At 41.9% G+C, this 27,130-nt stretch overlaps 1 protein-coding gene across 2 annotated transcripts; it reads left to right on the plus strand.

Moving 5' to 3' along the window:
• The first annotated feature begins 545 nt into the window (after positions 1 to 545).
• Positions 546 to 27,024, plus strand: LOC134645965 (galactocerebrosidase-like). 2 transcript variants are annotated; one of them, XM_063499614.1, is made up of 17 exons: positions 546 to 749; positions 899 to 967; positions 1,043 to 1,106; positions 1,406 to 1,519; positions 2,014 to 2,153; positions 3,173 to 3,211; positions 3,398 to 3,525; positions 18,079 to 18,234; positions 18,439 to 18,563; positions 18,968 to 19,095; positions 20,386 to 20,475; positions 20,560 to 20,649; positions 20,738 to 20,882; positions 20,989 to 21,169; positions 21,356 to 21,519; positions 23,961 to 24,037; positions 24,670 to 27,024. In XM_063499614.1, exons 1-17 carry the CDS (start codon positions 609 to 611, stop codon positions 24,811 to 24,813), a joined length of 1,995 nt encoding a protein of 664 aa, XP_063355684.1. In that variant the 5' UTR covers positions 546 to 608; the 3' UTR covers positions 24,814 to 27,024. The 2 variants fall into 2 exon arrangements, with proteins under 2 accessions (XP_063355684.1, XP_063355683.1); XM_063499613.1 differs by lacking the exon at positions 3,398 to 3,525 and adding an exon at positions 5,670 to 5,800.
• Positions 27,025 to 27,130: the final 106 nt, after the last annotated feature.

The following is a 27,130-nucleotide window of genomic DNA, read 5'->3' on the forward strand; positions in this document are numbered from 1 at the left end:
TTATGGACTCATTATGCACAATAGCAAAGATGACTTTCTGGTGAATGTTATAATCACTCTTTGTAAATTTTAAATACACAGATCTAAACATACAAAGGTGGCTTTTGTAAAAATTTACTTTAAAGCCCTTAATTTTATGAAAACAAAAGATGCAGTGAAACCTTTGAACACAACTGAAGAATATGATTTAGTTAGTAAACCCAAATTTACCCCTTTATTTTGTCTTCCTTTTTTTTTTAAACTGAAAGCTAATTTCTTGTAATCACCTGCTCCAAATGAATGTTGCATGAGCCATGTTGTTATATATTAATTCTTGTTTTTGCATCAATAAAAAAGAAAAACAAAAAAGCCTCTTCTAATGCAGCACACAAATGCGTCACCGTTTTTCCCCGGATTTTAAGGGTGGGTCGTGTGTATCCTTACAAAAAATCATTGCGAACACTGTTTGAAGATTTTTTTTTTTTTTTTTTTAATTGCGGACGTTCGTAGAACGAAATAAACGTTTAAAGGTATGTGACGGGTTTCAACGTCACGTGGCCGCTCAGCTGCGCTGTCATGTGATAGAGAATGTGTGCGCGCGTACAGCGTCTTGTCAGCTAGCGCTCAGGATGGACTGCAGAGAGTCGGCGTTATTAGTGTCCGTTCTCCTCCTGGCTTTGGATTTGTGCTCTGCTCAGAATTATGTCCTGAGCGATGACGGGGGGTTGGGAAGGGTTTTTGATGGAATTGGAGGTTTAAGCGGCGGAGGGGTGAGTTTAGTGTACTTTTACTAGAGTACTTCCTTGTACGACACTGCCTCCACAGGAACAAGCTGATCTATGCATGCCTGCACGTTTCTGTTTCTCTGATTAGCTTATCATTTTACTAACAGAACATTTCGACTTGTGCCTTAATGTAGGCGACGTCTCGGTTACTGGTGAGTTATGCGGAGCCGTACCGCAGCCAGATACTAGACTTCCTGTTTAAGGTACGGCAGAAGCAACTCATTCACACAGTTCAGTTTTAAGCACGGGAACTCACTGCTCTGTGTTCCTATTTTCAGCCAAACTTTGGAGCTTCTTTGCACATTCTGAAGGTGGAGATCGGAGGAGATGCGCAAACTACTGGTAACGTACATTTAGTCGAACTACATTCCTGACAGTTTCCAATTTGTAACTTGTTACATTTCAAATTCTCTGCTGCCAGGTCTGAAATGCATTATAACCCGCAGCTAAAGTCCAGCAGAATGACATAAATTCCTTCTTAACAAGGAAACACTTGTGACATCTGCTGTATGGATAGGATATTGGCTATAATCACCACATATTTTGGTGCTGGGGTCGTGATAGACACTTTGGATCATAGTATAACTTCAAAAATAAACTCTCTCCATTTTTTGGTATTACTGAACCTCTGACTTGATCAGATGGAACAGAGCCGTCTCACATGCACTATGAAAATGATGAGAACTACTACAGAGGCTACGAGTGGTGGCTTATGAAAGAGGCCAAGAAGAGGAACCCAAATATCACACTCATAGGTAAGAAGAAACATTGTTTCCTTTTCTGTCTGATAACTTGACAGCAGTAAACCAAAACCAGTAGACATCAGAGGGAAAATGTCATAGTAGGAAACTGAGATTTAGAATCTACATGTGTTGTTACAAATGACCACTCCTGCTTTTCTTGGGATGAACACATTTGGTATTACTGGCAAACCTCGTGGAATTTCTGCCAGAACTTTCCACCCATTTACTTCTATCCAGAGATTTTGTTGTATTTTTTATTTTTTTTTTAAATTTGAATAAAGTAGTTTTGATATAAAAGTTACAATTCAGTGCATGCAGTTATTTTATATGGAATGTAAATAATACAATAATAATATTGATATTATTGAAAGCTTTAACAAGTCTGCTCAGTTTGTTGGATAGATGGTGGGGGTGATTGGAAATGTGACCAGATAGTGACATTTATATTAAATGTAACACAAAAAGAATCATTGTCTTTTCTTGTGTGTCTGCTTGTTTTCATATAGGTTTGCCCTGGGCGTTTCCCGGTTGGGTGGGCCGTGGCAAGAACTGGCCCTATGACTACCCGGATGTCACTGCAACATATGTGGTGAACTGGATCCTTGGTGCCAAGCAGTACCATGACCTAGACATTCAGTATGTTGGGGTGTGTATACCACTTCTCAGATTAGAATGCAGCTCTGCACAAACCCACAAAATTTATGCATATAAATCTGTGTGTTGAAGTAGGGATGATTATTGCTTGTGTGGTCCTTACAAAGGCTGCTTCCTCAAAAAGTGAATGCTTTGCAGCTTGGTGGCTTTTGGCCTGTTTTGAACTTTCCTCTCATATCAGGATTATAATTAATTAATATAGCTATTAATTATAATTCTTTGTTACATTTCAAACACACACAGTCATTTTTGAGCTCTGGTTAAACTGTTTGAACATCTGACTGCTTGCAGTATCTCTCAGTATCTCTGGCATTCTCAGGATTTTAATAACCAAAAGAAGTAATGGTCAAAACTTCTAAACACTAAGCAGTTTAAAATTAGTTAGATTTGAAACTTATTTGCAGCCACCTAGTGACAGTAAATTCTCTAATGTAAGTCCTGTTACCAACTTCTGTATTTCATCAAATATAAACCAGGAATTGGAACAAAGATGGACCTCTAGTAGCAGATGTGAGTCTGGTCAATGTGACCAAGTGAAAACCAGCCCACAAACACAGGGAGGAAAAAACTAGTTCTGTTAATGTTAAATGTTACTTATTGCTCTCTACAGTAACTTACATGGCTTTGATTTATTCATGTTGTCTTAATCCTGTGCGACTGTTGTTGCATGGAAGTAGCCCTGTTAGAAAATGAAGGGTTTCTGTCAACTAAAGTGTGACTTTAACATGGTAAGTAGGAACGTATTAAAGCCTGACTTTGTTGTAAAATGTGACAGATGACATTTATTAGTTGCTTAGTACTGAAGGCCTGCCTGGAATATAAAAGTCATTTTTGTCCGTTGAGGTAAAGAAAGGCTGTTTTCATTATTTTGCAAATACTGTGTTCAGTTTGCTATAAAGCCTGTTGAATCAAAGCTTTACCACGTGATACTGGATAGATGGATTTGCCTTAGCAGGAAATTGAGCCTGCAAAAGTTTGTTTGCAAACTAAAATTCTCTTTCATCCATTTAGATCTGGAATGAGCGAAGCTTTGACATCAAGTACATTAAGGTAAACATAACTTACTGTAATCTTTCACTGTACTTTTGTCATAACGAGTAGCCTGCAGTGTAAATTGAAGTAGAAAAACAGCCACTAACATTGAGTTGTCCTACTGAGAGATGCAGTGTGACGGTGTTTGGGATGATTTTAAAGCTCTAGCTGAGTTCCACTGAGAGCATGTCTTTGTCGCCAAAGGTGCTCCGGAACATGCTGGATAAAGTTGGTCTAACTGATGTTGGCATCATCGCAGCAGACGGCGATTGGAGCGTCGCTAATTCTATGATCCTTGACCCATATTTTAATAATTCTGTTGATGTGATTGGGTAAGTACAGAGTCTCAAGAAGTTTGAAATGAAATGCTCCCACTGCGTAAATCATTGGACCAGGTGGCACAGTAAAAGCAGAACTTTTACCATGTGCTATAAGTTTACTTGAAGGCTATTTGGTGCTTAACGACTGATTGCGTAAATCCGAAATGTCCACTGAGTTTGGGTGTGTCTCTGTTAAAGCACACTCTTCTTCCACAAGTACCCAGCTGAATGTTTGTGGCTGTTATTCTGCTGGACTTGAAAGGTAAAAGTCAGAGCTGAATCATGTGTAGGTGTGTTGCTGCCGTAAAATATTTTCAGATCTGCCACATTTCTTAGGTGGTTTTAAAGCTGCATTAAAAAAAATTTTTAAACATAAATATTGACCCAATACAGAAAGTAATCATAAGTGCTGAGAAATGTTTTTATTGAATTTGGAGTCTAATTTGCATCTGTCTCTCCTGGGTGACAGCATGTTGATGTGCCACTGTAGGAAAAAACAAATGACTACAGTTGTGCCACACACTTATAAAATCAAGCACCTAGGCATGCAGACTGCTTCTACAAACATTTGTAAAAGAATGGGTCGCTCTCAGGAGCTCAGTGAATTCCAGTGTGATACCGTGATAGGATGCCGCCAGGGCAACAAGTTGTTTTTCAAGAGTTGGGTTCAGCCTCTTATTTCCAGTGAAAAGAAACAGTTAATGCTTCAGTATAAGACATTTTGAACAATTTCATGCTCCCATCTCTGTGGGAACAGTTTGGGAATGGCCCTTTTCTCTTCTGACATGACAGCACAGAAGTGCACAAAGTAAGGTCCACAAAGACATGGATGAGTGAGTTTCGCAAGGAAGACCTTGGCCTGCAAAATCCAGACCTCAACCTGATAGAAAACCTTTGGGATGAGTTGGAGCAGGCCTTCTCATCCAATGTTGGCATCTGACCTCGCAAATGCACTTAATTGTTTAAAGGAGTAGTGATATAGGTCATCTATATCCACAGTAAATAACAACCTTTGAACAGAGGGTCGATCAGTGTATATATATGGAGGAGGACGGGAGAGAGGTACAGTGACTCCAGCCATCTGTAAAACACAGTGGAGACTCTGGCATGGTTTGGGGCTGCAATTTTGACAAGGATATTGTCAAAACTGATGGAATTATGAATGCAGGAAAGTACGCTCATATTTTATTTCACATTTAATAACATCTGGGACAAATCTGATTGGCAGCAACTTTATTATAAGCATATCAAAAATCCCAAACACACTGTCAATGTAGTAAAACCACACCTGGACAGAAAAACACTGTGGTGTGAATGAGACATGGCGGGTCCATAGATCACAGTTCTGAGCCATTTTATTGATTCCGACTGCAGCTCTCGGCTGTCAGCCATACATGCTTCACACCACAAAAAAACCCAACAAACCCCAATTCCCCGTGTTTTAACTCGGTGGGCGTGACTGCGGATGCCATGCAGGTGCATCTGCACTGCCCCGCACACCACACCCCACTACAAACACATAGTAAAACACTGTCAGTCATGGACTGACCCATTAACATTACTGAAGCAGTGTAGGATCATCTTGACAGAACAGAACAAAAGGTAGCTTGTTAAGGAATAAAGGTAACCATACCAAATATCAAGAGTTACTGTAAAAGCAGATGAAGCTGATCACCATCCTCAATCCCTGCCCCCCTCAAATTCCCTTTCCTGGACACATGACTGTGATAGCTGGCCTGGTGAAGAGACAGCTGGAGTGAATGCATCTATGTTCTGTTTCCTGGTGTAATATAAAGAAAAAAAGGAAAGATTCAAGACTTTACAGTAACATTGTAGCATCAGAGAGCACCAAAATGTATCAAACATTATATGAAGGACTGGGAGCCATAACCTCAATGATGACTTATAATAAATTGTCCCAAACATGGACAGAATCACTGAAATGTTAACTGTAGTCAGCAGTTTATCCCTCCTATTGCATCAAGTCTCTGCAAGAGCATCTTTAATGCCACCAGTTTCTTGAGAAACTAGTTCTGTATATAAAAGTTTTATATGGAAGCAGCAAAGATTGTATAGACAAATTCTGAATTGTGCTAGCTGTGAATCCGTCTTCTCTGCTGTCAATCTCCCTCTATGACTGTGACTGTCTGCACCAGCTGCTGCGATACACTCTGGATAAGAGTGGTCTGGAGAGGGTCAAGATCATAGCCAGTGACAACCTGTGGGAGCCCATTGCCTTCTCTCTGCTGCTGGACCCTGAGCTGAGCACAGCTGTAGACGTGATAGGGTAGGATCCTCCTCTGTCCATAGTTTGTATACGTAGCCTATGTTCTCTAACCTCAGCAGCTAAAACTTCAGCCAGCTGATGGTTGCTGCTTAAAAATGAACCACCAACAAGGCTTCTGATCTTTTGCACCTATCGGGGAACGTGCTTTTTCTTTTCGTGCCCCATTTTTGTGGAACAACCTTCCTCAAGATATTAGGCAGGCATGCTCTATGGAGGTTTTCAAAGCTAAGTTGAAGACCCACTTGTTCACCCTATCCTACATGTCTTAATTCTTTGCCTTTTAGTTTTTTTTTAATTTTTATCGTTTTTAACTTTTATTAATTCAATTCAATTCAGTTTTATTTATATAGCGCCAAATCACAACAAAAGTCGCCTTAAGGCGCTTCATAGATTAGGGGCCAATGACACGATATGGCAGCCTCGCTTCTGTCAGTCTGCCCCAGGGCAGCTGTGGCTACAACTGTAGCTTGCCTCCACCAGTGTGTGAATGTGAGAGTGAATGAATAGTGGAATTGTAAAGCGCTTTGAGGGTCTCGAAAAGCGCTATATAAATGCAATCCATTATTATTATTATTATTATTATTATTATTATTAGCTTGTATTAGAGCAGGGCGATATGACCAAAAATATTTATCACGATATACATTTGAAAATTTGCGCTAACGATATAACTGACGATATAATTGACACTAGACAAAATACTTTACAACTCCACAACTTTATTAGTGCAAAAAAACCAACAAAAAAACAGTGCAAATGCAAATTTCTTGCTGACAGTTTAACCAAAAGGCATTTCCAGTGGAAATTGGCCTATACATATCCTCAGCATAAGAATGTATAATATCCACAAAACTTAAAAAGAGGTTATACACACACAATACCGTAATATTATGTTGAAGCACAGTACGTATCACTCCGCGAGGCTCCTGCCTACGATAGCCGTAATGTTCCGACAATCCGTTAAGCGGTGCGGCTTCGTAGCTTAGCAAAGTCGTACTGAAACATTTGACACGTACCACATAAAATCGTTTCGAGGTCAGTAAACACAACCAGAATAAGGCACACGGGATTATAAGGGACACTGTCGATTTTCAGAAAAATCAAAGGATTGATTTTAAGTGTGCCGTATTTTCCAAAAAACACGGTAATAACGACGGCCCGCTAGCATGCTCTACCAAAAATAGTGCTTTGTTGTGTATCTGACGGACGAAAGCTAAACCAGTTCCACACCACTGAAGTTGCAGCATTTCTACAAACCAATTCTGGTTCATCCGTTTCATTCAACGATCCGCTTTCACCCTTCTCATTCTCCGCCATACTTTTTCCGCCATGTGCATATGAAAACAAAGGCATTGCGCATGCACCTTTTACCCATATTCTATCGCGATATTTTGTTTTCTTATCGTTGCCCGACATTATACCGGTATAGGGCTTTGGAGCGTGATGTCACGGGAGCGGGGCCACGCCCCCTCCCGCCATGACAGTAGGCCAAAGAAAGCACAGGGAAGTGTCAGCTATGGTTCGTACGTGCTGTGTTGCAACGTTAGAGCACACGATAGGGAAGGCAAGAACCTGGAAAATGGGCTCTCTTTTCATCGTTTCCCCTCCTGGAGGCAATCATGTATCCGATATTACTAAATGAAGACGTCAGGCTTGGATTGCAGCGGTCAGACGAGCGGATATCGCGTTCTCTGCCATCCCCAATTTTTTGTTGGTTTGCTCGCAGCATTTTCTTTCCGGTGAGTTCTAAATAAATTCATATCTCTCTTAATAGGCTTTTAGTGTTATTTTGAATGCGCTGAGGTCATAGATAATTAGATAAAACATCCTAATGTGTGATGCTGCAGAACCACGTCATGTTGACGGAGTAGCGTATTATTTGGCATTATTGCAGGCAAACCAGCATATGAAATATGAAACAGAAAAGAAAAGTATGTTTATTTTTTTTATTCAAGATCTGTTCACATGTACTTAGCAAGTACATACACATGAAATGCAAACTATTTACATGGCAACGCACAGCTGGCAACCTCTGGCTGTATCTTGGTCATATGGTCAACGTACTCACAACGTGGAGGCTTAAAAACGGCCAAATCTTGTACCCAACCGTTTGTGAATTAGATGTGCGCCTCCAGGAATTTATAATTCTGAAAATGATTCGCCGTGTATGCGCTGACTCCACAGACAAGGTACGCGAAGATATCGGGATAGGACAACGGCGGTAGGCCGTCTGGGTTTCCGCTCCACTGCCTTTTTTCATACGGGTCCACATTACCAATGCACGCTATTTTTTTCCATGAACCGTCTCTTGGCGTCTGGGCACAATCGTTCGCGATACAGCCTTTGTCTTTTGCGCTGATTTTATGCATGTTTCTGGCAGTCCTGCTTCCAACACAGTGTGTTTGTTTTGATTTATGGCCTTCTGACATGGCGCCGCGATCCCACAATGCACTGCGGCGTGACGTCAACTCCAAAGCCCTATTACCATGAACGGTATGATATGGCCCAGCCCTAGCTTGTATTGCTGTGCTTCACTTTTATTTATTTAGCTCTTAATTTTTAAATAGCTGTACAGCACTTTGTCTGAAAGCGCTTTATAAATAAAGTTGTTATTATTATTATTATTATTATTATCATGATTATTATTATGGCCCTGCGACAGACTGGCGACCTGTCCAGGGTGTACCCCGCCTCTCGCCCCATGACAGCTGGGATAGGCTCCAGCGCCCCCCGCGACCCTGAAAAGGATAAGCGGAAGCGAATGGATGGATGGATGGATGGATTATTATTATTATTATTATTATGTAAACTACTAGCAGTAAAAACAACATGCGTTTTTCTAATGGCACTATAGCACAGAGTAGTTTGTTATTCGTTCTTTTGCGTTTAAACAAAGTGCAGCATTTAATAGCTTCTAAGACGGATTTCATCCAGGTTTCAGAGCTCATCACAGCACAGAAACGGCTTTGGTGAAGGTTACAAATGATCTTCTTATGGCCTCTGACAGTGGACTCATCTCTGTGCTTGTCCTGCACAAAGATGAGTGCAGGACAAGCACAGTGCAGCATTCGATACTGTTTTATCAGAGCAATTAAAACATGCTGTAGGTATTAAAGGTACTGCACTGCAGTGGTTTGTATCATGTCTATCTAAACCTCCTGTTGTGTGCACTCCCACCCCCTTTACTTTAGTGTTCCGGTCACAATTGACTGGTCTTTCGTAACAGCTCTTAAATTAACATAAGAAACGTTTTTCACCAAATTCAGTTTAGTGGGTGGGTCAATGGGTTGTTCAGTGGTCATTCAGTGGGTGGTTCAATAGGTCGTAAAGTGGGTCTTTCATTTTGTCATTCAGTGGGTCAGAGGCCAAAGGGGAGGGGGGAGAGATTCCCATTCATTTTCTATGGCAGTCACTTCTGACCGGGAACACCACAGATGTAACAAAGTTGATTAAAACACTCAAAATTCAACGAAAGAGGTGCTCATCACTTTTATATGTTCAAGTGCATAGTGTGCAGGATGTCATAAGGCCTTGAGGCAATCGGATGTAAAACATAATATATAGGAGTTTTTAAATTTGTAAATCGGGCAGATTTGACCCGAACACGACAGGAAATGGAGAGTCCTTTTCACACACTAAGTTTAATTATGGAGTTACACTGGGTTCTGTGCTCGGACAAATTCTGTTTAAACTATACCTGATATTCCTATGGCAGTATCATTAGAAGGCATAGCACACATTTTCACTGCTATGCAGATGACACCCAACTTTATCTATCCATGGAGCCAGATCACACACACCAATTAGTTAGACTGTAGTAATGTCTTAAGAAGCTCATAAAGATGTCTCATAATGACCTTGATGACCTCTAATTTGTTTTTGCTTCTAGTATCAGAAAAATTGTATCTAACTAGATGCTTACTCTGGATGACATTACCTTGGCCTGGATGGCATCCTGGATTTAGGATTCCACAATTGTAAAAAGTTGATAATCAATATTTGATCAGAGCATTTGTTCACTGTTCATCAAATCACATCAGATCAGCAATTTTACTAATAACCAGGGATCTAAGTACAGAGCAGAAACAGCTTTTTAATATTGTTCTTGCTCGTACCTTTGTGAACACTTTTAAGATTTAAAATAAACAAATATATAAACTTATTAAACACTTATTCCCTGTGGTCTGCAAGTCCAGGCCCAGAGACCAGACTGATGGATCTAAAACAGACATAACTAAAGTTAATCCAGTGGTTACCGGCACAGAGATAACCACAAAGCATAAAAAACTTAGCTGCTGCAAGCTAGGTGTGCTACAAGCTTGGTGTGCAATGTAATATAATATAAGATCCTTTAGATTTACACAGCATGATCAGACACTAGTTCAGACCAATGAGCTACTTACTAAAGATGTCCAGACTCTTTTCTTTCCAAGCGCCTTAGACTACTAATGACACCCTGTTACATCCTCCTCTTCTGTCCACTCCACAGATTGTCTGTTCAGGTTCATCTAGATAATATTTCAGGCTCTCTAAACTCACAGTTAGTGGAGCTCTGCAGCCAGATGTCTAAGAAACAATTTTGTTTCTTAGATGTAGCATTTCTTAGGAATGCTGCATGCTTAAATCATAGAAGCTATGTAATCATAGAAGCTATGTAAGTAAATCATAGAAGCTATTTAATGCTATGCACAGCATTACATAGAAGCTGTGTAATGCTGTGCTTGTTGCACAGCATTACACAGCATCAATGGGACAGCAGTGCAGAGGATTCAGAGCTTGTCTTAGAATCCTCGGGTTTAAAATATTTCTTCAACATTAAATCCAGTGACACACCAAACAATAGCTTGATTGTTCCAAACTTTATTTTTCAAATTGTAAACAAATACAGTTTAAAAATGTGATAGCAACAAAGAAGAACACTTTCTTCTTTCCATAACAAAAAATGAGAAGGGAGTCAAGGATTAAATGGAATTTTAAAAAATATATGATTTTTGTAACCGTATTATTCAAATTGGATAATGCAGCTTTTCTGTTTTTCTTTTTTTTCCCCTCTGGTAAACTAATCAGTTCCCTTTCAGTCAATTCACTCAGTACACCACATAAGTATGGGATAGTTCGCCCTCGCACATCCTGGCTGAAGAAACCTTTATTCATGCCTTCAAGGCAGATGACCTGTGTTGACATGCACACAGCCCCGCCTGCACATATAACCACTATCATCACAGACATCCCTCAGTTCTTACGCTCTTCCCCTCGCTGAGAACACCTCTGCTGAGTTGGGCTAGCTATCTGCTGCTAGTTAGGTCTGTTGTCTGCTGACTTGAACTTAGCTTAACTGCCCCTGTTGGTGTTAGCCTCCATCGCTGGTTCCTGATGACAGCCCGCTGGCACCTCTTCTTAACGAGGTCAGCGTCGCCACGGATTACATCCTTCGTGCATCCCGCTGTGCAGCGCTCTCCCTGGGCAGAGGGATGGCTTCGACAGTAGTAGCGCAGAGGCACCTGTGACTGACCTTCTCTGGCGTCCCTGATAGGGACAGGGCAGTATATCTGGACTAACCAGTGTCTGCGGCTGGGTTATTCGGACATTCACTTGAAGCCATTCAAGCTAGATTCAATCTGAGGAAGAAGCAGACAGAAGCTTTGCACGACATCATCCCCAGATGTCAGGCGAAACCCAAACCTGCAGCTAGCTCTCACAGGGCCACCGCTCCTCTGCCAACTGGCAAAAGACCGGTGCCGACTGCTGCAGTGGGTGTGCCGCCAGCGGGAGCACATCCTCCGGCCTGAGCTCCGCGCCAGTCAGCCCGGAGCAAAGGACAACCCTTGGGCCCCCGGCGGGACCCGACGCCCAGGAGGAAGCCTCAGCCCTCCTAGCTGTGGTTCTGAGTAGAGAAGGGGGTCCGGTGGCAGGGAGACGCTGCTTTTACCCCTCTGTTGCTGCCCAAGAGGTGCCGCTGAAGTTCTGTTCAGGTTGTCAGCTCCAGAAGGCGCTGCACTTTCCTAACACTATCTCCCAAGCACAAACTCCCTGCACACAAAATGCCTCAGGTTGTAATTCCCTGATCAGGTGTGTTAAATGTTCAGGTGACTACATCAAGTGTTCCCACTGTTTTTCATTGCTGTGCAATCAAAGAGTGTTTATTCTCAAATAATCGCAAAAGCTCATCCTGCAGGTAGAATGAGCCAGGTCAGGCAGGTGATGCATTCCCCTGCAGACACACTGGGGGGCGACAACGCCCCGCCAACGGTGCTGCAGATCAGCCGGCTTGCTGCTCACTTCCCTCACTGGCATGCTTGCACCCCCTATCGTGTGCTGCGAACTGTTGCTATGGGTTACTAGTTGCAGTTCCAGGTCAAGCCCCCTCATTTCCGCAGAGTCATAAACACGACTGTCAGCATCAAAGCATCAGGAAGAAAATAAAGGCGCTGTTGCAGAAAAGAGCAATACAAGTGGTCCCCCAGCCTGAGACAGAAAAAGGTTGATACAGCCGTTAGTTTGTTCAAAAAAAAAGGGGGGAGGGCTTCATCCCATCCACAACCTGTGAGTCTTGAACATGTATCTACGAATGTACAAGTTCAAGATGCTAACACTCAGACAGCTCTTGAATGCAGTTGGTCCGGGAGATTGGTTTGCAACAATCGATCTAACAGATGCTTATTTTCATATGGCTATACACCCGAACTACAGGCAGTTTCTGAGGTTTGCATTCGAGGGCGTAGCCTACAAATACCTGGTGCTGCCTTTTGGGTTGTTGCTCGTCCTTGCACCTTTGCGAAATGTGCCGAGGTGGTGCTAGCACCCCTCAGAGAGAGAGACATCTGCATCTTAGCCTACCTAGACAACTGAACTCTCGTAGCTTGCTCCAGAGAGCAGGTGGAGACTCAGCTGTCACTGGTTTTGTCACACATTCACACACTGGGTTTCTCGGTGAACTTTCAGAGCTCGCTAATCCTGAGTCAGCAGATTTATTTCCTCGGTTTAGAAATATGCTTGCTTTCCAGCCGCTCACGTTTGTCGGAGCATCACTGCCTCATTCAGTTTCAGCTGGGACGCAGACTGCATTTCCAGACGATATTAGGTTTGTTGGTGTTACGTCCCCACATGAAAGCTAGGCGAAGAGGGTGGGGGACAGTAACAGTTGGATCTGGGTTGAAATGAAAAGAACGCCAGGCAGAGGTATTTAACACAAAATAAATCTTTATTATAATCAATTAACTCAATAATCATATAAATAGTAACAACAGAAAGAGACAGCACCGCTGCTTTAATGATAAATCAGACAGGTCAACACAAAGAGATGGTGACCACTTCAACAAAGAAAACAACTATAAGGCTTCAACAGAAAAAGACAGCAACGCTGCTATTAACAATAACCAGGCAGGCCAAACAAAATAATGGAGGCCGCCGTCACTTAGGGAAAACCACTGCTCAGTTAAGAACTACTCACAAAGAGCCACGCACGGTGGGGCTGGTCACACACAGCAGGCCTTTTCCACACCTAGACCAGTAGGGATGGGTATCGTTTAGGTTTTATCCGATACCGGTGCCAAATCGGTACTTTTGAAATGGTGCCGGTGCTTAAACGGTGCTCGAACCGGTGCTTAAAGAATGGAGAACACAAACTTCGTCCAAAAACCTCTCATGTTTTTATTTTTAGCAGTCTTTTTTTCTGCAAAATGATAAGAACCGTAACAACATATAAACATCATCTGTGCAAAGATTTATGTTTTTAAAGTGAAACAGTGAAAAATTACAGCGCTGTCAATACATGAATATCCAGACGTTGTACAAAAATGTCCAATTCTGGCACACAATTGGACACCATGCCAGTTGGTTTTTTTTAGGTATTTAAGAGCAGACATTAATTAATTTTATTAACATGCCTAAAAATGCTTTTTTAAAAATACGTTTTTGAAGAATTAACCATACATTTACATGGTAATGGGCCTTTTCTGCCATGGAGCGCTTAATTGGTCTCTGGCCCTTTAAACTCTGAGGGGCTGTAACTTTGGTTTCTTTTGGTCAATTTGCATGATTGACACCTCTTTTTAATTGTTTGAGCCAATAGAGTCACAGTAACGATGCCACGTTCACGTTAATTCAATCAATCAGACATTCCAAGGCCAAAACCCACGTGGGCCCAAATTTACTGCATGTGACGTCTGTCCAGTCACGTGTCTATAGGTGGGTCTAAAATGGAGGTTGTTGACGGAAAACGACTCTGATGCGGCTAGGTAGGCGTGGTAACTGCTGATAATCACATGGCTACCGGCTACCGGCGAAAATAACGGAGGAAATCTGGACGGTAAGACAATTTCTGTCTTAGCGCATTTGCGCCGCTGTGTGTTTTTGTAGTCTTCTTTTGCGGCTCATTCAGTGAATTTTGGTCAGAGTGTGGTGAAACTTGGTGTTTGGAATTGGTGATAGCTCTGGAAGATAACCAGCTTTTCTTTAGCCGGTTACATGAAGTCTGGAGAATTTCTGGTTCGCCTTGTTTGTTTAGCGGACTTGTGCGCATTTACATAACTGCTCGTTTAATCATGGCTTGTTTTCGTTGAGTTTGGTGGTTGTAGAAATGGTTTATATGACATTTTAGCTGAGATTCAGAGGTTTCTGTGGATACCACACATGTCTGGACTTATATTTCTCACCCCGTGTTATAACCGATTAAACGTGATCTCCTCCTTTTTGCTCGCTGTACCGGGGGCATGGGGCTTAAAGCACTTGTTGCAGGCTGCTGAGTTTGCATCTTTTGCTGTGAAGTACAGCCAGACTTTTGACCGCTTGGACTTGGGCATTTTTAATCTGTAGCTCTGCTCTAAAAGAACGTACATACCTGGACCCGCCTATTATCCTTGTAAAGGTAAAATGATTGGCTAGAATCCAAAGTGTATGACATCTCAAGAAAAAAAAAAAAGCACCGAAATAAAGCACCGAAATGTGCACTGCTTTTCGGTCTGGTTACTACCGTTTATGTCAGAACCGGTGCCATTATGGCACCGGATACCGGTACCCATCCCTATAGACCAGTATCACACACTGACCAACACAGAGGATATCCACCAGAAGCCTCTCCCACATCCACACTGCTCTCCTCCAGCTTATATCACCTCTGGAGGGCAATTGGTGATAAACGAGGGCAGATGAGCAGCAGGTGTGTCCTAAAGGAGAAGGCAGGGGCAGAGAGAGACAAGGGGAGGGGCAAGAAAGAAGGAGGAGGAGAGGGAGAAGACAACACCACGCCCACACACTCCCACAGCCTCACAGGATGTAACAGTTGGGCATGATGGCATCTATGATCGCCGTAGTGCCACTTGGACTTTTAAAGATGAGTGTTTCAGTGCTGGACTCTCTCTTATTGCCTGTGGGCATCGTGTCACCTCGGGAGGAGGCATGCTTGCTCTCCGTCCCTGGAGGAATCCCGGGCTGTTGCATCAGGGCTCTTGGACTGGGAGGGTGTTGTTTCGCTAGGTGGTGTCCACAGATGCTTCCCAATGGTGGTAGGGAGCGCCGTGCGGTGCATCAGTGAGAGGGATCTGGTCCCCAGCCCGGCGCGAGCTGCACATCAACCACTTAGAGCTTTTAGCAGTGTTCTTAGCTCTCAAACATTTCAGTCGTGGAGGGCCAACATGTCCTAGTCAGGATGGACAATTCAACAGTGGTCTCTTACATAAACAGGCATGGAGGAACACGCTCTTCTCAACTGTTGAAGCTGTCTCGCTCTGCTGTTATGGTGCAGTGTTCATTTTCTGTCCATCCATGTTCTGGGTCACCTGAACCTGGGGCCAGACCTTCTCTCTAGCGGGGGGTCCTCTGGTGAGGGAATGGAGGTTGCACCCTTTGATAGTGGCTCAGATTTGGGATCTGTTAGGCAAGGCACAAGTAGATCTTTTTGCCGAGATAAGGGCCTTTCATTTTCAACAATTACGGTTTATTTAGCAGCTATATCTGCTTGTCATATTGGCTTTGACGGGGTGACACCAGGTGCACATGCCCTTGCCTTACGTTTTCTGAAAGGGGTTCACCGGCTGAGACCCATGCTTAGGCCCAGTGTCCCTGCTTGGGTCTTATCTTTGGTGCTGGAGGCCCTTTGTGGCCCACAGTTTGAACACATTGAGACTTTGGATATGAAATTTCTCTCATATAAGATGCATTACTTCTCGCTTTGGCTTCGGCAAAGCGAGTGGGTGACCTTCTGTGCACATACATATGTCTGTGTATTGCGTTCAAATGGTGCCTATTTTCCCAAGATCATGCCTGCATCTTATAGCTCAATGGAGTTTGAGTTGCTGAGCTTTTGCTCCCCTCCTTTTGCATCTGAGGAGCATAGAGGGCTACATTCTCTTTGTCCTGTGTGTGCGCTACGTACCTACATTGAGCATACTCAGAATATGCGTTTATGTAACCAGCTGTTCATCTGTTTTGCTAGTCCAGCCAGAGGTAGAGTTCCACCAGGGGGATGGCAACTTCATGGGCTCTTTTGGGGTGCCTATAGCTGATATTTGTGCAGCAGCTAGTTGGGCATCACCACACACTTTTGTGCGGTTTTATTGGTTCGACGTTACAGCCCCTTCGGTGGCTCATACTGTCCTTTCTGCTGGGTCTATCGCACACTAAGGTGGTGGTGGTCCGATTCCAGTTCAGTGGCTGCTCTGCAGGGCGTGTATATATCTTCCAACACAAGGTTGTCCCACTGAGCAGTTTGCCTTGTGAAGAGCGGCTATCGAGCTAAGGGATGTCTGTGATGACAGCGGTTATATGTGCAGGCAACGCTATACGCATGTTGTTGGGTCTGTGTTTCCACAAGCCCCGCTGGTTCAGAAACTTATTCTCGTTAACGACAAAAACAAGACAAACATCTTTTACTTGCTAGCAAGGGAGGCCCCAGCCGGTGTCTCAGACCGCAAAATGACCTCAACGACGGCCTCCGCTTGCTGCCTTTTATTGGGAAAACAGTTCACACAATACACATCACAGCAAAGCACCTCCCACCGTAAACCCCCCAAATGGTTCTAAGACAACGCACTATGTGTGTGTATGTGTAAACATCTGTATGCATGTGAGAATGTGTGTTGTGTGTGTGTGTGTGTTTGAGTGAGTGTGTGAGAATGTGTGTCTCTCTGTGTGCGTGACTTCCAACTGTTTCTAACAACATCCTTCAAACAAACCTTCACAAGGATGTGCTTGTGATAAAACACTACAGCCCTCCCAGAACCTCGAGAGGCTGGGGAGGGGGACAAAGGAATTCTTTTCATCACAGAGTTGAAACAGTGTAGAGATGGTAAGCATAAAAATGACAACATTTAACAATTCACTTTAACATATGTCATCACGGGTCATCTGCCTTAAAGGCGTGAATAAAGGTTTCCTCAGACAGGACACGTGAGGCATGATATCCCATACTTATGTGTTGTACCTCGTTCCTCTCCTTCAAGGAACAGAAGTAATAAACATAACTGTTTGCTTCACAAGCTATAAAATACAGGCTTTACAATCTGTGACTGTTTGATACTCAGCCTTAACTCCTTAAGGCTAAAGCTGGCTCCTAGCTACTTTTGTTTTGTTTTGTTTTTTTGCTGTATGGAAACAGCTTGAATACAGAAATCTGAACTGTGATCACCAAGATTGACCTTTTGTATGTCCAGATTGGACTATTGCAACTCTCTTTACTTGGAGCTCCAACTCTCCCTCCTTCAGCTCCTGCAATTAGTCCAAAATGTGGCAGCACGCCTCTTAACTGGCACTAGAAGGCATGAGCACATCACCCCTACCCTCGCTAACTTACACTGGCTTCCCGTCAAATATCGCATGGATTTCAAAATCCTTCTGCTCACTTTTAAAATTCTAAATAACCTGGCCCCTAGCTACCTAACTGATCTCCTTGATCTGTACAACCCAAAGAGAGCACTAAGATCCTCCTGCTCGTAATGCAACCAAGGTCTTGTTTAAAAACCAGAGGTGACCGTGCCTTTGACATTGCCGCCCCTAGACTCTGAAATAATCTCCCAGTTGATATCCGTAAATCGGAATCAACTCAGCCATTCAAATCATGCTTAAAACACACCTGTTCAACTTAGCTTTTGAAGCAAATTAGTTTGACTTTCATTTGGCCTGCACTACACCATGCAATGTAATTTTAATTGTAACTGTTCTACTTGTTCCTTGTTCTGCCCGCATTGCGGTTTTATTGTGAAGCACTTTGATGTACACTAGTCTTTCAAATGTGCTATAGAAATAAATTTTGACTTGACTTGACTTTTGTATGTGGTGATCAGGGCTCACTACCCGGGTACCACCACAATAACAGAGGCCCTGAAGACACAGAAGAAGCTGTGGTCGTCAGAGGACTACAGCACCTTTAACAATGAGGTGGGAGGAGGTTGTTGGGCTCGTATCCTCAACCAGAACTATGTCAATGGACAAATGACTGCGTAAGTTAAAAAACAAGCAGTACATGCTAGCAAAATATTAAGCATTTCACAGAATGTATATTAAATTTGTTGAATTTTAATCAGTTTGATGGTAAGTTTATTTTTAGTTAGAATAAAGTGTAAACTTGGTGAATACATGCTTTGGACAGACTGTTAAGCCTTAATGTCGAACAATGTGGTTAATGACTGTGATCCTTCCTCCAGCACCATCTCCTGGAATCTGGTGGCCAGCTATTATGAGGATCTCCCATTCGGCAGGGACGGGCTCATGACAGCTGAGGAGCCCTGGAGTGGCAATTATGTGGTCGAGTCTCCAATTTGGATCACGGGTCTGCATACAGAGACAGATAGTTTGAAAATGTGTTTCAGATCAACATAACATTTCTCATAATAGCAAAGTTATTAGAGGGTGTTCTGTTACTTATTTATCGTGGATCATAAAGGTCGGCAGTGTACTTTTAAATCCAGAAATCATGACACTAACCCTTAGGTTCTGAGTAAATATAATTCATTATGTCACTACATTTTTAGTGTTGACTGTATGTTGCATACTGATGGGGTAGACTGCATGTCATTAGAAGACATCTCACTTGTGAGACAGATTTGATGGGTTGGTGAAAGTTTTGGCATGAGAGCAATCTGATTTTTTTTAGAAGTGAATTAGTTTGACAGTTGTTGGGTCTGGCTGAGCGATTGTTTTGTAACCCTTTGTTTTCAAATGTTTTCCTTGCAGCCCACACCACACAGTTCACCCAGCCAGGATGGACCTACCTGCAGACTGTTGGACATCTGGCACAAGGTGGAAGCTATATTGCTTTGACTGATGGGAAGGGAAATCTCACTGTTGTCATAGAAACAATGGTAAGTTAGTTACACACACACACACACACACACACACACACACACACACACACACACACACACACACACACACACACACACACACACACAGAGCTGGTAAAATAAGTACCGAACATGTCAATTTAATTTAATTTAGTTTTCATATTTTTAAATATTAACATACTTTTTAGTAATTCGCTTTCAGTCTGGTGTACTCAGTAGCACTGAAATAATAATATCAGAATAGCCCCACCCAGGTTGGAGACAGAAACACTGGAAGAACATATGGGAAAAGGACGCAACAGATAACTACAATGCTTAGTGGTTAGTGGATCTAAGAGCTGACACCATGAGCCTCCCTGAACAGGATCCAGTAAGGATCCCCAGAAGGGACTGGTCTCATCCAACTACTGGCCAATAACAGGCCTCAACAACACACGGAAGCTCTTGTCAGATCTCACAGCGGCTAAGATGAACAGGCACATGGCTGAACATGAGCAGGGAACCAAAGAAATTGACATAAACATCAGAGGGGGCAAAACATCAGTTCCTGGTAGATGGAGCAGTCTGTAGACCGTAAGACCAGACTGACCAACTTGTGCACCACCTGGGTTGACTATAAGAAAGACAATGCCAACTCAATGCCTCACACATGGATCCTGGAGTGGCTAGAAATGTACAACATGACTGACAACAGGACCCTAAGAGCCTTCATCAAGAACTCAATGAAGATGTACTATTGGCTTAAAGTTGGCCTCTACTTTTGTTCATTACAAGTCATGCCAAATACAAGCAGAGAGTCTTATCATCTTATCACTATGCGGAACAGAGCTTTCAGTCTCTTGGCTCCTCGGCTCTGGAACTCACTTCCTGCAGAGATAAGAACTATAGATTCCCTTCCCTTATTTAAGTCACAGCTCAAAAACTACTTGTTTAAACTGGTTTACTGGCTTTAATTCAGATCTTTTTTGCTGTCAAATCTTGTTTATTTGTTGTTGTTTTTTGTATTCTAATTTATTTTAAACTATTTTAATCCACTGTTTTATTGATATCTTTTTCTCTTTCTAAGGTGACCTTGGGTTTTAGAAAGACGCCCTGAAATAAAATGTATCATTATTATTAGTAGTAAAACCATTTTAGCCGACTCTGTAGACAATGTTTTTTTGGGGTTTTTTTTGTGTGTGTGTATGTGTGTAGCTCAAATACATATAAATATATAGCTCAAACATATGAGCACTATCAGCCACATCCAACTCTGCTTTCTAATGTTTGGAATGCTCCTTTTAACAAAGCTTTTTGTTTCCTTTATAGACTCACAATCATTCAGTGTGCATAAGACCTCCACTACCTCCCTTTAATGTAACATCCCAAAATGCAACTTTCTGGCTAAAGGGGTCTTTTGTAAGTTCATGTTATCTTCTTGAATCTGCTGAGAGTTTCTGACTTGTACATCTCTGATGTTCAAGATTATTTATTTCTTCTTAGGCATCCATTAAAGAGCTCCAAGTGTGGCGGTCACAGTTTGACTTTAAGACGAACAAGCCTTCCTTTTTTGAGAAACTAAAACCACTGAAGGTATTGTTTACACTCTGAAGAAAGATGCACCTCAGTGATATGTGGGCACCAGTTTGTCAACTGTAACACTGTCTTTATATGACATTAGCTTGTAGATGGCTCGTTTACCCTGAATCTGGCTGAAGACGAGGTTTACACACTGACCACTGTTAGCACAGGAAGCAAAGGCAGCTATCCCGACCCACCTCCCTCAGCTCGCTTCCCTAAAGTGTACAAGGATGACTTTGATGTTCGTAAGTTAACCATGTGCATGACCCCAAATCTCACCGAATTTTTAACGTCCATTAAAATGACAGAAAAAGTGACCTTTATTTTAAATCTGCTTCTGTGTATGTATAGGGAGCCCACCTTTTTCAGAAGCTCCATACTTTGCTGATCAGACAGGAGTGTTTGAGTACTACATTAACCTGACTGATCCTGGACCTCACGTTTTCACCTTAAGACAGGTTCTGACAGAAAGGCCCATCACATGGGCAACGGATGCTGATCAGACCATTAGTGTCATCGGAGACTATTACTGGTGAGTAGACCTGTGACTACTATGATTACTTTAGTTGGGTTAGTCACTACTATCACTAACCCAACTAAAGTAATCCATGGGGTGTCTGTGGCTCAGGAGGCAGGCAGACACACACACACACACACACACACACACAAAATATATATATATATTTTCTCCACCCTGTTACATTGTTATTTTATACAGGCAGAACCTGACAGTGACATGTGACGTCTTCTTGGAGAAGATGAATGCTGGTGGTGTGTTCATAGCAGCCAGAGTGGATAAAGGGGGACAGTCAATCCGCAGTGCTAAAGGAGTCTTCTTCTGGGTGTTTGCTGATGGCACCTACAAAGTTACCAATGATCTTGGTCAGTACAATCTGTATCTGCTCCAACCTTATATAAGAGTGCTCAAAGATGTCTTAAAAAATGATCAATCTGTCTTTATTAATGGGCTGTGTACCACAGGGTTTTAATGTTCCACTAGTTAAACAATTAATTACAAAGCTATTACTTGATCCTGCTGTCTTAGCTAGTTCTAGGCCAGTCTTCAACCTTTTGAAAAATGGCCTAACATAAATATTAGATTTGTCAACTCTTTCTCAAATTTTTGAAAGAACAGTTCTAAAACAAGTAACTGATCATCTACAGAGGATTGATTTTATTAAAAATGATAATAATACATTTTATTTAAAAAGCGTAAAAATCATTTTACGCTATCGTTTGCTTCGTGGTGTCGCAAAATAAACTGTTTACAGCAATATTTTTTCATTGTTTTGATGGTCACTGTAGTGGCTATATTGATTTCTTAAAGTTCTCTCTTTCTCTTATATTTAAGATAACCACACTACAGACGGACAAGCGCCTGTTTTTATGCGTTGTCGTTAGCAACAACGACGGTAAAACCACCGCGTGTCCGCTTGTTTATTTTCCACGTAAGCCTTTCACAATAAAGCTCAAGATCCTGTTGAGACTTTTCAAAATAAACTGAATCACGTGAAAGATGCACAGTATTTACGGATGAAAAGCCAAAAAGAGCCGTCAGGTGCTAAAAAATAAACCTTAGACTCAAACGTTAGAACAGGCTTTTCCCCACAGCACGCTGTGTAATAAATACTCACAAAGAAAACGGCGGCCGTTACAACTTACGTCTAAAAATGTATAGTTTCATGCATCGGTTAAAACACTCGACTCCAGGTCCACGACGCCCAGCTGGAAACACTTCACGCAAGTCGAGCTGCCCGAGATTCACAGAATTTACAGAAAATGTTACATTTTTGTGATTTATATCGTTATCGGGACAATAGATGTCTTATATCGGGATATGAGATTTTGGTCATATCGCACAGCCCTACTTTAAGCAGAGATTGGCGTGCCTCTTTGTTGGTCTCCTGATCTGAAGGCACTGTCCCATGCTCTTAGTAGGGCTCGCACCTCACTGTTGAGCCATGGCTTCTGGTTCGGGAACACTTTAACAGTCTTTATTGTTGTTACACTCTCATTACAGAAGATGATGAATGAGAGTACAGCAGATGTGTGGCCCTCCAAGTCTGATCCTTCTGCAAATACACTCCAATTCATGTTATCAAAACAGTCTTGTGGGGCCGTGGTGGCTTCCACAGTCTACACTCGTACTGTTTTTACAGATGGTTTTTGTCTTTGAATTAGAGGTTTATAAGCAGGGATCAGGGACAGAGAGAGATGGTCTGAGAGTCCAAGATGAGGCAGTGGGGTGGCTTTGTAAGCATCTGGGATGTTGGTGTAGACCTGGTCAAGTGTGTTGTTTTCGCTTGTCGGAAAGCTCACGTTTTTAAAGAATCCAGGCAGGACAGATTTCAGGTTTGCATGGTTAAAATCTCCTGCCACGATCACAGCGCAGTCCGGGTGCATTGTTAGCTGTTTATTAATGGAGCGCTGGAGTAGCTCCATGACTGACTGCACTGCAGTGGTTTGTCATCTAATAGACTCCAATTTTTTTCCTGTTAAGGAGTCTTCTTCAAACACTAAGGTTAATTATGGAGTTCCACAGGGCTCTATGCTTGGGCTAATTTTATGTACATTATACTTGCTTCCTTTAGGAGGTGTCATTAGAGGGCATATCATACATTTTCAGTACTATAGAGATGATACCCTGCTTTGTCTTTCCATGAAGCCAGATGACACGCCAATATAGTTAAACTGCCGGAATGTCTAAAAGACATAAAGAGTTGGATGACCTCTAATTTCCTGCTTCCGAATTCAGATAAAACTGAGGTTGTTATAGTCGGCCACAAAAATCTTAGAAATATGGTATCTAACCAGAGGCTTACTCTGATTGGCATTACCTTGGCCTCCAGTAACACTGTGTGGAATCTTGTAGTTGTTTCTGACCAGGGTATGTCCTTCTGTGTGCATATTAAACAAATATGTAGGACTACTTTCTTCCATTTGTGCAATATCTTTAAAATGAGAAATATCATGTCTCAGAGTGACGCTGAAATACAGGTTCATGCATGTATTACTTTTAGGCTGGACTACTGTAATTTGTTATTATCAGGATGTCCTAAAAACTCCCTGAAAAGCCTTCAGATGATCCAAAATCCTGCACCAAGAGTACTGACAGTATTGACAAAGCTCCTTGAGGACACTGCTGTTAGGATTTGGCACTGTATAAATAAAATAGAATTGAATTGGTTCATCACACTTAACTCCAAACTGAAAACCAAAATCATCACTTGTAGTCTTTTATTTCGTAGACAGTTTCTCCATAATTTCCATAGTTGGACAGTTTGTTGTTGCTGTGCCTCTCATCACTGTTCTTTTGTCAACAGTTGGCGAGACTGTACTCGCAGAGGGACAGTCTGGTACTGAGGTACATAGGTGGTACACCTTGTCACTCACTGTAAAAGTAAGTAGACACTTTTTACTATTTCTAATGTTTCTTTATACTCTCACTTCTTCCACTGTTATGATGATTAAAGGAGTTTTTAATCCAATAAACCATGTTAGGACTTGGAGATTAGATCAACTCAGATTAGCTACTCTCATTATTAATAGTATCTTTAGTCAGCATCTTAATCACATGAGAGATTTAAGATGATGTATTAGCAAGACAAAGCAAAACAAACTGCCTTTTTCCTACTTGGATTTTATGTGGAGGGTTTTTTTTAGGCGATTTGTAGATTTGTAGGTGTGTTAATACAGTATGTCAAAATCAAGAAATAACAGAAGTCACACTTGAGGTTGTACTGAAAAAAGGCAAGGTAAACAGATCATATATGAAGGCAAAATAAAAGTGAGGGATTATAACCTTGACGACACAATTAACTGGGGGCAGTAATCAGTCCTGTTTGTTGGTAGCTGTGCAGGAACAGTCCTTTCTGATGTAGGTTATTGTGTTGACACACTGTAACTAAACATTTCAGCAATATGCCTGTCTTGTCAACAGCCACATTAATTTACGAATTAACCTATGAAAAGTTACATTGTATCTTGTTACATGGATTTGAAAATGTAAAGATGTTTTTCTCTTTACTGTAGGGACAGTATGCATCAGGGTCACTGAATGGATACCCTCTGTGGAAGAATGCTGTGGTACTGACCCCAAAGGCTGGCTGGGCTGCCATAGGAACACGCTCATTTGAACTGGCCCAGTTTGATAACTTTGCTTTGGTGGCAGAGTGATGAATTAACTTTAAATCATGATTTACACTATGCTGAATGTCCTGATTCATTTATGGACGTGATTAGTACTTTACAGCCGATAGCTTCAAGCATAATAATCATGTTGTGTGTAAAATTTTGGGCATTGTATTGACAGAAATGGGTTATAGTATTTAATTACCATGTAATTATGCATCACTGTGTTTTTGTTGGAATGATCCTGTCATATCAAACCTCAGTCCCGAACAGAAACTAATGTCTTTCTACAGCTCACAGCCAACAAAACACTGGTTTAAGACCTTTCTTTGAAGAGATGCCAAGACTTCAAGATAAGGCTGGAAATGTGTTGGGGCATAACTTGTAGTGAATCGTGTGTTTTTAGCACATCAGAATCCATCACACTTGTACAGGATGTGCCTTATAGCCTGGTGTTAGAATCAAATGATCATATTAGTATTTGGTGTTAGCCATGTAGTTGGCTTGTCACTACCATAGGAGCATCCCTCAGTTTCCTCAATGGGCTCCACCCCTCATTTGTTGCATCTGTTTTCAAAACAGCTAAGTTTCAACGCACCACGCTTCTCAAAAATAATACTTAATGTCTTGGCGGTTGCCTCCATCTCCTCCACATAGAAAAAAATATATCATATGGCACTGAATCCTGGAACTTTGTTTGATGTGATTGTAAATGATTTTGTAGTTTGACTTTATATTGTCTTAACTGCTTTGAATAAATCAAATAGAAAGCCAACCACAAGTGTAGTGTAACCTGAGCCTCCTGCAGAAAACAAGTTTACTAAACTGATATTGTGATAACGCCAGAGCCAGCAATATTTGTTCATTCAGTTGTTTTAATGAAAAAACGCATTATTTATTATGTATTAGCAATATTATGTGTTTAGACCAGGCGTGTCCAAAGTCCGGCCCGCCGGCCCGCAAGTAATTTTATAAATAGAATAGAATATGGCCCGCACTTCAACTTTTGCTTGAGTGTATTGCACTTCTTAGTTTTAACACCAGTGGGAGCTGCTGTTGATCAAGGCAGTTGCTCCACCAAAAAGGACAATCACAGAAGAAATTTACCCCGAAGTTATTAAACATGGCAGAACCAAAGAAGCGAAAGGTAGAAAGTGAATGCAGAAAATTTCAGACAAGGTGGGAGAGTGAATATTTCTTCAAAGAATTCAAGGGGAAGTGTATCTGTTTGATCTGCACTGAAATTGTGGCAGTTATGAAAGAGTATAATGTACGACGTCATTATGAAACCAAACATCAGGCCTATGCATCCTACACTGGTGCTGAGCGAGAGCAGAAATTACGGTAAAGCAAATGCTAGCTCTCCTGCGAGGTCAGCAACAGTATTTTTTTTCGTGCTCAAATTGTCCAGGAAAAGGCTCCAATAGCCAGCTATGAGGTCGCCCAACTCATCGCAAGACATGGCAAGCCTTTTTCAGATGGAGACCTCATAAAACACGGCCTCGTTAAAGTCACCGAAATAATGTGCCCGGAAAAAGTGCAGGACTTCAACAACGTCAGCATGTCCAGAAATACAGTTGTGCGACACATTGAAGACTCGTCAGCCAACATTAAACTGTAAATGGCTGATAAAGCTGTGCTTTTGATTTTTACTCCATCGCATGCGATTAGAGCACCGATGCCACAGACACCGCACAGCTGCTAATTTCTTTGCGGGGAGTGGACGAGAGCACGAGCACTTTAGGTGAGTAAAAAAATGTATTCCACAGTACCCGTGTGTTAATGTGCAGGTACACATGCTTCAAATATCAATAATGCGCACCAATTCTGTCACTACCCTGCTTTTGCGCACCACTTTCTTATATGCGTTTTTCTTGTTAACACACAGAGTACACACCGCTGTGCACAGCGCACGCACACGCAGAGTCAGCTGATCTCATCTGATGCAGATTTGCTCCTTGATCAAGTGACATTTGTCCAGATTTTTGCCACGAGTGGCGATCAGCACCGCAGCTGGATGGCCCGATTTACATACCCAGCGCAGCTGATACTCACCAGAATAATTTACTAAAATTATATGCACTCCTGTTATTAAGTCCAGTGTAGTCTGTTAATGTTGATAACAGTTTCAAACGAACGTTAATAGATGTGTTGCTAAGCCTAATAACTTAAATAACAAACTTGAAATGTACCCGTCCCATTTTCCCCTTTATTGTTTTTTTTCTCTGTGCTGTAAATCTTCTGTCTAAGAAGAAATCTGAGGCTGCTGTTCTGAGAATGAGCTACCAAAGCTTTTTCTGAATAAATCAATAAAGATCCATTTATGGAAAACTGTGATGAAGGCAGTTTTGTCTTTAATTAT

The sequence above is a fragment of the Pelmatolapia mariae genome, linkage group LG16_19, assembly GCF_036321145.2.
Source record: "Pelmatolapia mariae isolate MD_Pm_ZW linkage group LG16_19, Pm_UMD_F_2, whole genome shotgun sequence".
Classification (NCBI taxonomy): Eukaryota; Metazoa; Chordata; class Actinopteri; order Cichliformes; family Cichlidae; genus Pelmatolapia; species Pelmatolapia mariae.